At 38.9% G+C, this 16,808-nt stretch overlaps 1 protein-coding gene across 1 annotated transcript in view; it reads right to left on the reverse strand.

Annotated features, from left to right (window-relative positions):
- The window catches only part of LOC134610868 (trichohyalin-like), a 64,052-nt gene that overhangs the window by 19,571 nt on the left and 27,673 nt on the right, over positions 1-16,808 (reverse strand). The window contains exons 5-20 of the mRNA XM_063454167.1: positions 14,017-14,106; positions 12,967-13,074; positions 12,455-12,515; positions 10,858-11,023; positions 9,735-9,827; positions 8,624-8,716; positions 7,007-7,119; positions 6,475-6,610; positions 6,081-6,251; positions 5,352-5,477; positions 4,033-4,296; positions 3,003-3,065; positions 2,780-2,875; positions 2,148-2,249; positions 783-965; positions 321-452 (exon numbers count right to left, since the gene is read on the reverse strand). Coding sequence (XP_063310237.1) covers positions 321-452; positions 783-965; positions 2,148-2,249; positions 2,780-2,875; positions 3,003-3,065; positions 4,033-4,296; positions 5,352-5,477; positions 6,081-6,251; positions 6,475-6,610; positions 7,007-7,119; positions 8,624-8,716; positions 9,735-9,827; positions 10,858-11,023; positions 12,455-12,515; positions 12,967-13,074; positions 14,017-14,106 — 1,997 coding nt within the window. The remainder of the gene's footprint in view (positions 1-320; positions 453-782; positions 966-2,147; positions 2,250-2,779; positions 2,876-3,002; positions 3,066-4,032; positions 4,297-5,351; positions 5,478-6,080; positions 6,252-6,474; positions 6,611-7,006; positions 7,120-8,623; positions 8,717-9,734; positions 9,828-10,857; positions 11,024-12,454; positions 12,516-12,966; positions 13,075-14,016; positions 14,107-16,808) is intronic.

The raw sequence follows: 16,808 nt of genomic DNA on the forward strand, positions 1-16,808 counted from the left end.
CACTTTATTCTCCCACTACAAAAAACTGTGCGATTGTCCAGAAATGTAGTGACTGCATTGAAAGTACCAAACATAAATGCTACCACAAAAAGAGCAAATGTACTAAAACATAAAAAGCTAAACTTTACAAAAATAGATTTTCTTTACATTAACTTTATTTTGACACAGTGACTTGCACAGTACAAGAGGGACAGAGACAAGAAAAAACAAAACATTAACCACATAAGAGGGTGGGTTATCATGCACTACTCGTTTTCCTGCTGATTTCTGATTGAAGGTATTCATTAAACAAAACAGATTATATTTAATCTCGACCATACCTGTGATAGTTCTTGTTGCAGTTTCATTAACTCTTGCTGCTTCTCTTCCTTGAGGACAGTACGCAGCCCATCCAGAGCTTCTTGGTTTTCTCGAAGCAGCGAACGCTTGTGAATCTCATGCTCCTGAATTTCCTGTAAAACACCATCAAGGAAGTAAGACTTAATATATATTCTATTCATTGGCTATATATTCCAGTCCATAGTTTCTCAACCGGTGAAGTCCATAAAAGACATGATGAAGCAAGGTAGAAGCCAATAAACATTGTCATTTCAGATATTTTCTAAAAAAATGTTATAAGCGCCATACATGAAAGGACATTGGGGTACTTGGTGCTAAAATGTGTTACTAGTGATACACAAAGGAGAGAGAGAACAGGAGAGAGAGAGGTAGAAATGCATAATGGTGAAGGTCGTATTGTTTATTATTGTCTCCAGAAAGCAGAAATGTATCTATCCCCTTACATTTTGAAGGTCTGCCAATTTCCTCTCCAATGTCATCACCATTCTGTGTTCGTTTTCCAGTGCTTCACGCAGATCAGCCATGTCTTGAAGCTTCTGCTCCTCTAGGGTATGTCTCTGTATTTGTAAAGCATCCTTCTTCTCACCCTCCCATTTCTTCTGCTCACGGAGCAGTGTGTTATGTACCTGGAAATCACACAACAGTTTGACTCCAGTTCAGGTGAAGATGTCCGTGCAGTTTAAGATTAATACAAAACAAATTAATCTTATAAAAAAAGAATAACAGCTTGCCAAATCTTTGAGCATACCAAAATGAAATACAAGATTAAACAGATAGCAAAATTGAAACGGGGCTAATATACACTGTTCTACTCAGTTCTGGTTGAATATACACTGTTCAATCAGCCTCTTGCCCCAAGGCAATGTTTAAAATACAACGGAGTTGTGACAGTTTTCAGACTCAATCACATTTCAAAATTCAGAAACAATTTTACTGCCAGTAAACTCACCAAAGTCAAAATATGTTGTTGTTTTTTGTTGTTGTTTTTTTTAAGTACTTATAACCTGGCATTTCATGTAATGTTAATGTGTATATTATTTTATTGATTTTACTATGCATTATTGTAGTTAAAGTGTATTTGTCTACTTGATTCATGAGGAATTGTGAGCTAAAGGAACACAATAGCATTAGGAATACAAACCTATATCCCTTATGCTATATGCTAACGCTACTTAGAATACTAACTATTTAGATGTCCACCATGTGTATTAAAAATTATATTAACTTACATATTAGCTCTTGCCGCAACTGAAACCAGGAGGGCAAAGTTTACAATGCTCAGTCTTCAGGGACAGGCTATATGCCCCAGAAATTAAGCTGTAGTGGTTAAGGTAACTATAGTGTCCCTTTAACGTTGCTTGCACAGATCATCAAAGTGTTGTCTGCTCATACGCAGACACTTAGAAATATTTCCAGATATGGATTAATTGTTAGAAAGTCTTTTCAGTGATGGTTTCAATGACTCCTCTTCGGCAGGATTGTGGCAGGAGGATGCTTAACACATTGATGTTATTATGAGAATACTTATTCTAAAATAAGTATTAACATGGTGCGATTGTGAGCAGCTGTTTCTAAGTAGATACCTATCAGATGTAAGACTGTAATTCTCCACCTGTATCAGGTAACCTTACATTACATTAACAATTACCAACGAATACCAAGTTTTCACCTTATTACGTTCAACTGGCACTGTACATGTGACTAATTATGTAGCTGTAGAGCACATACAGAGTAACATCACAGAGGAACTCTGCATACACATAAAATGTAAGACGTTATAAGAGGTAAGATGTTGTCTTCTGTATTACCATCTCTCTTGCTTCCTGCTTCAGTTCTGCAGCTAGCTTCTTCATTGATTCCTTCTGGGATTTGAGAGTCTCTTTCAGCTTTGCAATTTCTTTATCCTTCCCCTAGAACACAATAACCATGAGTAGTGGATATACAACAGCAAAGGAATGAATATGTGAGATATCGGTGCTATGGTCAATTTCCCTTTAGTGTTCCAGGAAGTATTATTTTAGAGAATATATATACATGCAGTGATGGTGTGTCCCAGGTGTCCTCTGGAAATAATTTGTGGAACAGTCAGGAAGAATTCCACTCTGTTTTGCAAGGTGATTGGTTCACATTTAGATTTTTTGCTACAGAATTGCTCTTTCTACACTGGTTCTTTTGTGTAACTACATAATAATTAATAATCACAGTAATAGCCCTGCATTTAAATATAATACAAGTAAGATACCAAGTTATTATGACTGAATAAACTAACCGATTTAAAGATCATCACAGTCACGTGGACATGACTGCGTCTGATCAGGTCACGTCTGTAACTATAAACAAAGGACAACCCAGAGACAAGTAAATCCCACTGGAATTCAAGACAACAGCCAATGTTCTTATCAGAAGCCATATTTCACCAAAGAGGATACCGGAGTCCTACCTCGAGAGTCTTTAAGGCTTTGTCTGTTTCTTTTCTGAGAGATTCCGCTTGGTCCTGCAGTGCTTTTATTTTCACTTGCTCCATATTTTCTGCAAACTGAACTCATAAAAAAAAGACAGCTGAAAAAATGACACTGTGTAATCTTCGTAATAACCCATAATTATCTGCCATCAGGCCCAGTGAAGTAGAAGTTCAGTCGTGTGTCCAAGTTAGCCAAGCTCACCTGTTGGATTTCCATTTGTTTCTGGCAGTGCATCTGTTCTTTCAGTTCAGCCAGCTGCCTGTCCTGATTAAACAAAATGTGTACTATTACGTACCGCTTATCTTGTCTTTATTACAATACACAATAATCTGGTAATATGGAATAGTTGTCGAGGTTACTGTCATAATCTGAGGAGAGAGCAAATTATATCCAGTGCAAACCATAAATGCAGGAGATCCGGTGATGGCTACTGAGAGAACTCACAGAACTGCGGTTTCTAATCCTGCTTCTATACACATGGCTTAAAGGACCACTATAGGCACCCAGACCACTTCAACTTAATAAAGTGGTCTGGGTGCCAGGTCCAGCTAGGTTTAACCCTTTTTGCAGTAAACATAGCAGTTTCAGAGACACTGCTATGTTTACAATAGGGTTAATCCAGCCTCTAGTGGCTGTCTCATTGACAGCCGCAAGAGGCGCTTCCACGCTTCTCACTGTGATTTTCACAGTGAGAAGACGCCAGCGTCCATAGGAAAGCATTGAGAATGCTTTCCTATGGACTGGCTGAATGCGCACGCGGCTCTTGCCGCACATGCGCATTCAGCCGATGACGGAAGAAGAGGGAGGAGAGTCCCCAGCGCTGAGGGAGCCCGGCACTGGAAAAAAGGTATGGGATTAACCCCTTACTCCCCCTTCAGTGCCACGGGAGTGGGACCCTGAGGGTGGGGGCACCCTCAGGGCACTGTAGTGCCAGGAAAACGAGTATGTTTTCCTGATACTATAGTGGTCCTTTAATACAAATGTCTGAAATTCTAAACTCACCTCCTTCAAGAAGGAACAATAAGATTGTATGGTCTTTTTGAGAACTATACTGAATCCCCAAAAGGAGAACGTGTTTTTCTTTTAAGGGAGAAAAGACATCGCTAAAAATATTAAGAATCAAATGAAAAAACTCTCCACAGATTGGAACTGATTGAACTGCAGGGTAATATTCTGAAATATCTACACCTGGGGGCTTGTGGTAGTGGGGATTGACACAGTATTTATTTACCTTGTCTTGCTGATGCTGTTGCTGTAGGTCAAGTACTCGTTTGTTTTGTTCTTCTTTCAGGGCCTCTGCTGCAAAAACATGCGCTTCCTTTTCAGCCTTGAGGGACGAGATCACATCTCTGAGTCTGAGCAGATCCAGCTCCTTCTCAGATAGAATCTTCTCCAGCGATGCAATTCTAGTGTTTTGCTCCCTCACCTGGGAACTTAACTCTGTGACTTGCTGGTTAAAAGCTTCGTTGTGTTCACTGGCCTCTTCTTCCTGCTTCTGTAACAGTGAAATGTCACTGAATTATGTTTGCGACAGTATGTAAAATATATACACTCACACTATATAATTAGGCAAATTCTACCATATTGCTCTGTACCATAGCAATAATTAATAAAATTAACTAATCTGCAGCTCAGCATCACCTTCACAGTGGCAATTTTTCAACCTCTTTAGTTAAAAGATCACTATAGTGTCAGGAAAACAAACCCGTTTTCCTGACACTATGTCATCCTTGGGGGACCCTCACCCTCAGGGGCCCCCTCCCATGGCGCTGAAGGGGTTAAAACCCCTTCAGCAGTTTACCTTAATCCAGCGCCGGGCTCCCTCGGTGCTGGTGACCTCTCCTCCCCCGCCAACGTCAGCTCCCAAGTGGAGCGGAATGCGCGTGCGCGGCAAGAGCCACGCGCATTCTAACATTCTATAGGAAAGCATTTCTCAATGCTTTCATATGGACGTTCTGCACACTGGATGCAAATTTTGCATCCAGCGTCGCAGAAGCGCCTCTAGCAGCTGTCAGGAAGACAGCCACTAGAGGTTGAATTAACCCTGCTATGTAAACATAGCAGTTTCTCTGAAACTGCTATGTTTACATGTGAAGGGTTAAAACCTGAGGGACCTAGCACCCAGACCACTTAATTGAGCTGAAGTGGTCTGGGTGACTATAGTGTCCCTTTAACTGAAGGAAGGACAATTTCAGCTTCACAGCAAGTTCACCGACCACAAACATATGCGACATTGCTCTTTTTTAGGAGTAGGTGACGCGCAGTTCTACAGCTGGTGATCGTATAAATAAAATAGTTGTTTATCAACAGCTGAGAGAGCTGCAGGCTTCCAATCAATCTTTCAGGTAAAAGATAAAAATTGATACAAAAGTGCAAATTATTACCCCAAAATATATTTCACTTAACTACAATATGGACTAACAGCCGGGAACACAGATTGTTCATGTCAGTGACTGTGGCTCAGAAAAAGCCCTAAACCAGCACCTTCAATCCAGTTACAACTGGAAGACTATTCTCGAAAAGTAACCAGTAACCGGGCATAGAAAATACCTGAATTTGGCTTTCGTATTTCTTTTCCAGCTCACGTAGCTGGGATTTAAGCAGTTTATTCTTCTCTTGTTTCTCTGCACATTCTGTTATTTTTTCTTCCAGTTTGCACTGAGATTCTTCCAAATTCTGTAGATAGAATGCAATTCCATATTAAAACAAATGTACAGATTACACTTTCAATGTACATCACTATTTCCTATATAACACCTCCAAAGGTTGACAACTCAAGGTACTCAAATGATCCTTCAGGGCATCCTATTATGATGAATGCGGTTCAATACAAGTTACAGGAGACATATTTTGCAGCAAAGCAATATACATTGTATCTGTATTCACAAAGTGAAAACACTGAATGAACAGTCTCAATGAAACCCATTGGCTATGCAATATAGCAGACTTGCAATACAAATCCAATACAAATACAAACCCAAGACAGTTACTGGCAATATATTGGCTGTATATTATTCATATGGGTAAATAAAGGGAGAAGAAGTCTGTGCTAGCGACATTAAGTGCCAATATCTAAGGTATGATCATCACAGCTCAAGCTCCTCCATGTTCTACTCTGCCCTGGTACGTTCAGAACCGCATGTTCAAGAGGTGGTGCATAGCAGATAAATATTGAGGAGTGGAAGATTAAGGGATATGAACAGATAATATCAAGATATTCACACTAAAACGTTTATAATAAAGACAATGCAGGACTACTAGCAAAACCCATGAGCCCACCTCTTCCAGCTTCACAATCTTGGCTCTGGTTGTTCGTTGCTCAGAGAACAGCTCGGATTTTGCATTACTGAGTTGTCGTTCCAGCTCCTGGCGCTCCATGAATGTAAGGCTTCCCTCCGTGTGGCGTAAACGGGCTTTAAGCTCATCTCTCTCGTTTGTAAGTGATGAGATCTGATAGAGAAATTTGTAACAATCACATACTTCTCCCTCCAGCACAAGGAAAACATTTTAATGCAACTGCAACAAGAATTCATCAAGTTACGTGGATCTCCATCGTTAATTTAAGAGATCAAACATGACGGAATTGTTTAAAATAGCCAGAAGAGAAGAGAGAAGCAAATGCTGAGCTCTCTGTCAGGGATGCTATACACTGCTTCACAGCAAATTCTCTCACCTCGTACTTTAAATTGGATATCTGGCCGCTATGTGCACTGGAGCATTGCTGCTTTATAGAGTCCAGTTCCATCTCTAGTTCTTTCAGCTCCTTCAGATAATCGCTATGCTTGTATTCCAGCAACACCAGTTCACTCCTGTCAGACATCAGTGATTAAAGATCTTCACCCAAATGAATATCCTGGAATAACTGTACATCTACAGCCACTGGCTCAACATTAATATGATGTAGGGTAATTAAGAAAAATACCATATAGTTTTGTTACTCAAAATGTGATTTGAGCAGCAGTGAGTATGTATGTATGTATGTATGTAAACAAAAGACAAAACAAGCTCTGTATATTATTAACAGCTTGTAGAACAAATAGGAGATCTGATTGTCACTCTGGAGTCAATGAATTTCCTTTTTTAGAGAACTATCGAAAAAGTTGAGGTTTCCCCCTTTGTATTCACAGCAGCAACAAGGATGTGTGAAAGGTTAAACGTGGCCATTGCCTGACTTTATGCTATTCCTGTAGGGACCAGATCCTTACCTTAAAGACTCCTCTGCCATCTGCGTCTCCCTTACATGTGTCTCCATTCTCACAGCTTCATTCCGAGTTCTCTCCAGTAAGTCTCTGAGTGACTCCAACTCCAGGTATGCTTCCTAACATCAGCATAACAAAAAAAGGATTTGGACACTTACTAATAATAAAACCGAGTTGTCTTATAGTAGGTAATACAGTATAGTAAGCAAGACTATGCTTCTGTTTCTGCTTAATGTATTATTTAAGACATGCCTAAAGGAGAAATTTTCATTTCATATTATTTAGTGTATATTAACACATGCAAATTTGCAAAGACATGATGGTCAAAGTCATTCATTCAAATGATATATGTATTTTTTGTACTGGATAAGACTCTACCCTCCTTTCTAAGCTGCTGTGTTTCCAGATTATCCTATATACAGTATTGCATCTGTTTGGAACCCTGGTAGCAGTCACTTAATGATAGTGAGGGTACAGAGTATTTACATCACTTAGTACATTAAACATCACCAAGCCACAGCCACCCGTTGCTATGAGGCAAAACTGGGGCCCATATGTTCCTGGCTTTTTATAGATGCCTCAGTTATGAGTCAATCTAGCAATATCTCATCTTAGGTCTTCCCCAACATCCAATTTCTGTGACAGTCTGCCACAGTGATTGGATTCCACAAACCATGTAGTAGAGCTAGGAACATCATCTATATCCTGTAAATCAAGGTCAGCAACTACCCAGCAATACACCACAATTTCCTCCCCCGTGCTGTGATCACTCTGGGATTGAATCACAGAACCTGCATGCCTTAACTGACACCTAGAGAGTTTAAATACTGTAACTGTCCCTCGCAGCTATCACTCAGCCTTGACGTCTCACATGTATTATAGGAGTTCAAAGTAGGGTTAGAATTAGGATTAATATTAGGTTTGGGGTTAGAACTAGGATTAGGAATGAATGCCAACAGTGATTTATTCAATAAGGCACAGAAACTCATGAAAGTCATGAAGAGGTTAAATGAGGGTCATCGCAGATTTCTTACATAGTTATTGTTTTTACAATAGGATCATAAACAGAGGATGTAGGAGTGAACCAAAATTCCAATATTTAATAAATGCCTATAGTATTAAACCTCTTAACATACAATACAACATATCAAAAGCTATTTATCTGTGATCATTTCATTTTGACTCATGTTGCAGGCAGGTGCTAAGAACCCAATTCTAAGCAGCTGTAATATGACATAAAGCAGATTAGCTCCTTCCACTTACTGGCAACCTTCAACCAAGGTATGAAAACCTATATATCATCATATAAATATATATACAGTTTTGTTTCCTTATTTTTCCCATTTTTCTTATATTTACTTTCTATGGTTCAATACCTTTTACATACAATGTCTCTTGAATTAGTCAAATCTGTTACCATATCTAGCATGATCCGTACTTTCTAAATGCCTAATCTAGAAGTAGGATAGAAAGTTCTCTTTAATCTGGGTAAGTATGTGACTGACTCCATTTATTTCCAGTAGATACAATTTGATCAGAGCCTTTTTGCATACAGTATCAATTACGGCTAGAGAAAATCCAGATTTTATTCACAGTGACATTAATAGAAAAGCAGATCTAAACCTTTTTCTGGAGTAGGAGGTCATTTAATGACAGATCAGCTTCCCTGCATTGAGCCTTCTTCTTTGTTAATCTCTCTTCTTCCAAAATTGCATCCTGGGAATGACATTAAAGGCAGCAAACATGAAAAGCAAACCGGGATCTTGTCTTTCACACTGTCCCAAATCATATCAGAGTATATCCATGGGTGGTGTTATTATTACAACTGATTTTATATACACATTAACACATTTTATATATTCTATAGCCACTTGAAGAGTGATCATTAAACTTTGGAACAAAACAACATGTTCACTGTATTTTTTTATATCATCTCTCCTTCCTACATCCATTTTGTTACCTGACCTTAACTTCCACACTCCCGGCTGATTTAGAATATTTCAATATAACTTGAATGTGAAAAACTACACACATATAGAGGATAAAGAGGGGATAGTGAAGGTACCACTAAAAAGGAGTGACCTTGCACCCTCCCATTGTAAGAAGTTAAACCATTTGCGAACGCTTTGACAATTTACCTAGGGCCATGCGCAGGTCACCTCTTACATTGTTATTGGAAACGCCCTGCAGTGAGCAAACTTGGAGTGCAGGGCTTAGCTCATTGGCTGAGAGCACTCAGCTGACATTCTCAGCCAATCAGTTGACAGGGCTGCGGGACTCAGTGAAGCTAACATAAGCTCTCTGCAGCCACCAAGGGTGTACATACAAATACCCTTAATTGTTTAACCTATTTGACAACTGGAGTAAGCATGCTGATGCTGGACATTGTGTGTGTCCAGTGCTTTTCCTAAGAAAAATGTGCTTGTATTGATGACTACACAGAGTAGAAGAATTGGGCTGCAGTGAAGAGTCTGCCTTGGCACTGCAATAAAGGTAAATTGAATATTGTTCCCCCCTCCCCCCCTTTTTCAAGGAGAGTGGGGCTGAGTATTCTAAACAACAAATGAACACATCTAATCAAAAAATATATATACCGTATATATATATATAAATATAGAGAAAATATTTGAGCACATGGAATATCTTTTTTTATAGTTACTGAAGCTGTGTGTTTTAATTGTCATAACCTAGAATATGAATTATGAGATATGTGTATTACCACAAATGCACTTACTCTGCGAAGCTTGGCCGCTGATTCTTCCAGAAGGACACGTTCTGTAGCAAGGTCTTCAATGGCTCTCCTGTACTGTGCTTGGTCAGGTGAATCCTGATGCAAAAATAGAAGGTGCAGGCCAAAATACATAGATTATATATTTAACGCTACAAAACCTTTTTTTTTTTAAATTACGAGTTATCAATAGTTGGTTGTAAAAGGATAAAATTGTAGAAGTAACTAGAGTATTATCGTTACCAATGTCAAGCATCTGACCACAAGATGGCTGAATAGAAGTTTCAAGTTAGGCCAACCACCTGCCACACACCATGTAGTTAACCAATCAACAGTAAGTGGGAGGAGCTTCTTATATACAACCTAGTCATTGTATATTTAAAGCATAACATTATTTACAAATTGTTACAATAACATATAGAATTGTTTCTATTTTTTGTTAATCAATAGAATAATGCATTTTAATGTGTATAAAATAACTGAAAATAAATCTGGATATTTTGGGTACCCTTAATATCTGTAGGGAGAATTTTCATTCTGAGAACTATTCATACGTCCAGCTGAAAGTGGGTGGATTACACTTAACAGTATTTATATCATCACATGAGTATTACGTGGCTTTAATAACACATTGCTTGTCAAGGGATACTCTAACCCTTTTCTGAAGATCATTTTATTTAATTATAATGCCCTCATAGAGAAGCATTTGATTGGACCGATCTCCAGGCTCAGAGTCCTTGAGCCGAGAAGAAGAGGGGAGAAGAGGGAGTGTGGGGTGGACTTTCAAAAGGGTAGAAATTTATTACGTCTGTCACCAGTGTGCAGTGTGTGCTGACGACAGACATGATAGTTGCACAGAATTAACACTAAGCAGCCCAAAACAGAGATCCACACATCCTAAGTCACATGTTCTGGAGGTGCAAATAACCCCCAGCACAAAAGTGAAGATATCTCCTCGTGTGCTGCGTTTGAAGGAGAAATGCTGCACATACAGACTGCTTACTCCATGACCACTTCTGAAAGCAAAATAGGTCATGGAGGTTGGAGGAAAAAGAACATTTAATACAATGACATCCGGTGGCTGTTATATATTTTTTTGGTTTCTCATAATGTTGGAATTTGGTTTTACCTGACAATCACTTGAAATTGCCCTAGTAATGGATTCTGGTGCCTTGTTTGGGCTTGAAGTCCATTGCTTGGTGCTGCCACTTCTCCATTGTGTGCCAGCAATGGTCCTTTCAAATTCCTCCTCATCGTCGTCATCGTCCTTAGACATTTTACTGGAGGCTGTATATCTATGATAAAATATTGCGCTTGTGACCGGTGATCAGAACAGTAAACTTGTTTTTTGGTTATGTTTTTGCACTTCAGTGCACCTCTCATTTAAAAATCATGTACAGATGATAATATATAATTTGAACATTTCTAGTCAAATAGCTAGAGAATATATAAATATTTCATATCCACAGTGCGTACCCACACAAATTTGCATTTTGCAAACTCCCTAATTTTTTTTTTTAAATGTATTGTTCAATTAATATTTGACAGGCACTGAGCATCTGTGCAAGCAGTAGATCTAATTCTGAACAAATTTCACGGTGCATAAATATTTGTTTGTTTGCTTTTCCATGACTGCAAGCATAGAGAAAGAGTACACATCAAACCTGGAGCAGTGAAGACGAGACACGGAAGTAGTGATAAAAAAGCTATTTAGTTTCGGCTCACAAACAAGCCTTTTTCAAATCTTACATACAAACATAGTGAAACATTTTAAAGGATCACTAAGATCCCCAATACAACGTTTATGCTTTTGGCCACCGTAATATGCTGTACTTTTTGCAAATGTTTTTAATTTTTGCAAAATGCAGCTTTGTGCACTAAAAGCGTGTCCCTTTTTAGAACTCTCTCCGGTTCTAGTATACTCTCTTTCTTAGTCCCATACAAGCACAGCTCAACAACAGAGAGCACTGGGCACTGAACTGAGCTGCAGGGAGACTAGCTGCCAGCACTAGAGGAGATCACAAAGCCAAATACATAAATATCACTGCATGTTTGTCTGTCCTCTGCAGCATCCCTGTACAGGTCTACTAAAACACACTTCCATAGCCCAGTGAGTGTTAGACTATAGAAATGCAATTTACTATACCTGTGCAGGGACGAATTTCATAATTCCTGTGACTCTGTGCTCACTTGTACTATAGTTACAGGTATGATGCGGACCAGTCATAGGTGGCTTTAGGTGGCTTTGCCTTTATACGCCTGCTCCTCTGTTTCATTACTACAATGGATTCCCAAGTGTTATCCAAGTTATCTTTATTGTTTGATTATTGACATTTTAAACAGGCCTGTTCTCTTTTTCCTTGATATCTGTAATCCTTGACCATTTACTTGTTTATTGTTTTTGTGTTACACCGGATCACTGACCTCTGCTTGTTTCTGGTTATGCTTTGCCTATAGCAAGCCATTGCTATTCTTTTCACCGTGTTAAGTCTCTAAGAACTGGTACTAAGTTCTATCCTAAGATTCTGTTTCTGGCTAACCTAGATTTGTGTGTTATGCCACTGTTAGTCTTAACAAAAATGTATTTAATTTTTTTTACAATGTTTGTTAGTAAGACTTAATAAAGGCTCATTTGAGAGCCAAAATGTTGCTGATTTGATCATAAATAGCCCTTTTAATACTACCCGGTGCCTGTGTATTTGATTTTTATAGTTCTCATCCAGTACCTTAAACGCTCATTATGATTCCGATGCAACCTTCTTGTGCTGTGTCCAGAGTCTGCGTGACCTAATAAATGAAATGTAATGTAAATCTGTTTTAGAAGTGTTTGATACCAAAGATATCGAACAGCCAATGAGATTTACAAAAATACATAACACATTGATTCCATGCACACCCAATTATTATTTCAGAATACATCATTTACTACAGTTTATTTTCAAAAGTAAGCTCTAGACTCTAGAGTATGTTTTTGTGGCCTGTCCTGCCTTATCTGAACTTTGCAGCACCTGATACTGTAGCAGATAGACTACTAAAGACTTTAACATCAAGATCACAATCTGATGCCCTTATCTAGACCTGGCAGTTTCTCTTAAAATATAGGATACCAGTGAGTTTATTGGCAAGTCCATGGGGGCGTGTCTGAGCAGCTGAGACAGTTAACAATTCTAAGAAAGACACACGTACAAATTCAATATTTGTGCACATTAGAAAACGTTGGAAGGCAATCTAATCTCACCTTTCCTGATACCCCGGGCTTTGCGAATATGATCCCGCACTCTCTCTGTGGTCACAGAGTCCAAATCACTGTCAACAGTCACGGTGTCAAAGCTCTTCAAGGGTATGCCTTTAGTAAAATAACATCAGTGTAAAGCTCAGAAAAATTATACTGAAATTATCATAAGCCAACATTGCACATCACTTTAAAAATTCTTATATATACGGTCAATGTCGGGAGATGTTTATTGATACTCACTGACAAAACAAGCATTCTTACCTCTGTTACACAAGAAAAAGTTATCTACACTACCATATTAGTGCAAACTGACATATCATTCATGTATAATATTGTGCATGTTAGCTGGAGAGAAGGTGTATGTTTATAGAATAACTTCAAATCTATTCAAAACTTTCAAGTGCTGGAGAGTTAAATTTGACCAAATTTACTAATATATATAACTAGATTCTTAAAAGACGTCCCTCAAGGATATAAAACTAGACCACTGATAAAAACTAATTGGATATGATTTCTACTGCTTCCCTGCTGACTGCCGTACTATCTATCACTATGTAATTACCTAACCTGCTTGCAAAGAGATATACTCTATATCTAATGAAGTCTGTGAATTATTACTCATTCTCATGAAAAGAGTAGAAAAAGGGCTAAAAAAGAAACAGGGTGTGAATGTATTGAGTTTGGTTGTATTACGAGCTACGATGGAGGACAAAAGCCTGAAATCTATACTGAAGGTAGAGCTGCCATCCCATTGATTGTAAGCTCATGTGAGAATGGACTTCTTCACCTGTTTTCTCTGTTAATATTCTGTATGTCAATTACTTGTTGTCAGATATCGCCATCCTATAATTGCTGCAGAAAATTTTGGCGCTATATAAATGCCAATAATAATAGTCATTTGATTTATGTAAGCCTATAAAAAAAAAAATCCATAATGCAGGCCTTTAATGGCTTAAACACAGCTTATAGTGTGTATTCTTTGTAAGACGGATTTCTTACAGAACTGCTGGTTTTGCAACTCTAACTGCGCGCAGTCGTCTCGTCACTACGTACCTGCAATGTGTTTGTACTGAGTCACACCAGCTTTTTCTTCCTTTAGAGATGAATCCATTGTCTTCAGATCTTCTGAATGGTCTTTTGATCCTGTGGAAATATAAAAAAAATCTGTTGAAGTCAAAAATCAAATATTGCAAATAAATATAGCCCACCAAAACATGTTAGCCAGGAGTAAATAAACTATAACACAATAACAGAATTATTCAGATGCAGAGTCCTGGAATGAAGGTATGGCTTCTGGACTGGTTCTACTTTATGTCACTTCCCACTCCTAGTCCCGTACTAAAGAAAAGAAAAAACAAACACTCACTCATCCAACCAACCACGTCCTTCATGATCAATTTTCAAACTATACTAAAAACACCTCTTTACACAAGCCTTCCTCAACCAACCATGATTCAACTCGCCTACCAGTCCCTCTCAGTTTACCTTATTTGGCCTCATCACCTACTCCCATGACCTCTACCACCCTGACCTCTACCGGTCCTTCCAGCTGTAATTACATCAGCTCTTCCATATTCCAACATTCTATGTGTCCCTTGTTGACTCTATTATCCTTTGTTTATGCTCACTAATGACTGTATTATAATATAAATCCAGTATGAATGCACCTGAGCCTAAGGTTTTATGTGTCCCTAGTTGACTGTATTACATGTTATTTTATGAACACTAATGACTCTATCGTTTATTTATTTACTTATTATTCTAAAATATTTTACCAGGAAGGATAAATTCAGGATAAATATGTCATTGGCTATATCAACCAATCTGAATCCACTGAATTCAAAAGTTTTCCTGTGATTTCAGAAAAAAGAAAAGCAACAACTCTGTTGTACTATGAACTGAATCAACACATTAGTTTACTCATTGATGATTATATCTATCTATCTATCTAGCTATCTACACACCACGGAAGCATCCGTTTCTCTGTGGCTCATGATAAAACCATAATGCTTTATTGCAGGGTGTCACACTAAGGTCTCCTCTTTTCTTTCACTGTAAGAACAACAGCAATATAAACTGTATCTCCCAACCCATCAACAAAGGAGAACTGTCACTGCACGGATTTATAACTTAATGTTTACTTATCTATATATTTAACAAATATGTATTTGTCTTTGTGAGGTGTGAAATATAAACTTGAATGTAGAAATCCTCTTTATCCTGCAACTGGCCCATCCATCCCACCGCCCTGTCAATCATTGCCATTCAGTACTTTGTACCTGGCAGGCAGCATAAGCAAACAGAGAACAGGAAACATGAAACAATGCAATGTCATCTTCATGCAATATGTGTCATGGATTTGCCTTGTCTGAACTGGATTACGATGGATTTTGTTTAATCAATAATATAATTTAAAACAAAATGGTGCATTTCATGAAAAGATGGTTAAAGTTATAGATGATTTCAATGTTTTATTCAATAGTGCAAATTTCCGTGAAGTGATAGTTCTCCTTTAAGATTAAGTTTAGTTAAGATTAACCCCTTAAGGACCAAACTTCTGGAATAAAGGGGAATCATGACATGTCACACGTCATGTGTCCTTAAGGGGTTCAGATAATGCAAACATTATCAATGTATTCTTTATGAAGCTCTAGTCACAACCTTGGCGAGAGACTCATACAGCCTCCCTACATATTCTTTCTTTTTAGTTTCCCTCGTTCACAGTGTGTTTTATTTATACATTTATATCGCCTAATCTCTTAATTGTCCACAGCCTACAGCAAACTACTGTGTGTGATTAAAGTTGATTTACAAAGCAGGATATAAGAACTTCTAAAGTAAATACACTGAACTGTAAAAATCAAATATTTCTAATGGAGCTGTAGCCAATGTAGGTGTGGCTAGGGCTGCATAAACAAAGTGATTTAAATCCTAAATGGCAGAGAATTGAGCTGTGAGACCGCATGGGCATGATCTATACAATAAAAACTGCTCCATTAAGCTAAATTTGTTTAGGTGCTTAAAGTGACTCTTCAACATGGCATCATAGGCAACAAAAATGCATGTAACAATCTCATACAGTACTACAGATTATCCTGCTAAAATCTCCCATAATACCTCCATCTTGTCCATCATTCAAGAAAAAGCAGGCAAGAAACACCTAGCAGGCAACTTACAACTGTAAGACTGCCATAAGCACAGAGACACCATTTTCTCATCATAATAAATGAGGACATATATGAGCAATAGCAATGATATCAGCTTTCATTCACTAGCAGCTGTGTTGTCATTCATTCTTTTAACAAGGTACAACACTCATTACCTCTACTGTGCATGCAAGGACTTTTCTAAAATCATACAGAACTTACAGCTTGCTACACAGGAGAGCACAAGGCATCATCGTACACATGTACACAGGGCCGGCGCGTCCATAAGGCGGCACAGGCGGCCGCCTTAGGGCACACCGGCTCCGGGGGCGCAAGATTTCAGTGACCGGCAGGAGGGAAGCTCTCCCTCCTGCCGGCCACCATCTCCGCCCCCAGTGCGGCAGTGCTGCGATCAGGCGCTGCGAGGGAGCTCTAACCTCTCTGCGCTGCTCCCTCGCGCGCTGTCTAGTGATGCTGCGGGTGCTGGAATATGACGTCATATTCCGGCTCCCGCGGCATCAGCAGACAGCCCGCGAGGGAGCAGAGCAGAGAGGTTAGAGCTCCCTCGCAGCGCCTGATCTCAGCCCTGCCGCACGCCGCCCAGCAGCCCCACTGGACCCCAGGGAATGATCCACACCAGCTCTCCAGGTAGGGAGGCTGGGTGGATATTATTTATGTATTAAAATAATTTGTGAATGT

This window comes from Pelobates fuscus, chromosome 5 (genome assembly GCF_036172605.1).
Source record: "Pelobates fuscus isolate aPelFus1 chromosome 5, aPelFus1.pri, whole genome shotgun sequence".
NCBI lineage: Eukaryota > Metazoa > Chordata > Amphibia > Anura > Pelobatidae > Pelobates > Pelobates fuscus.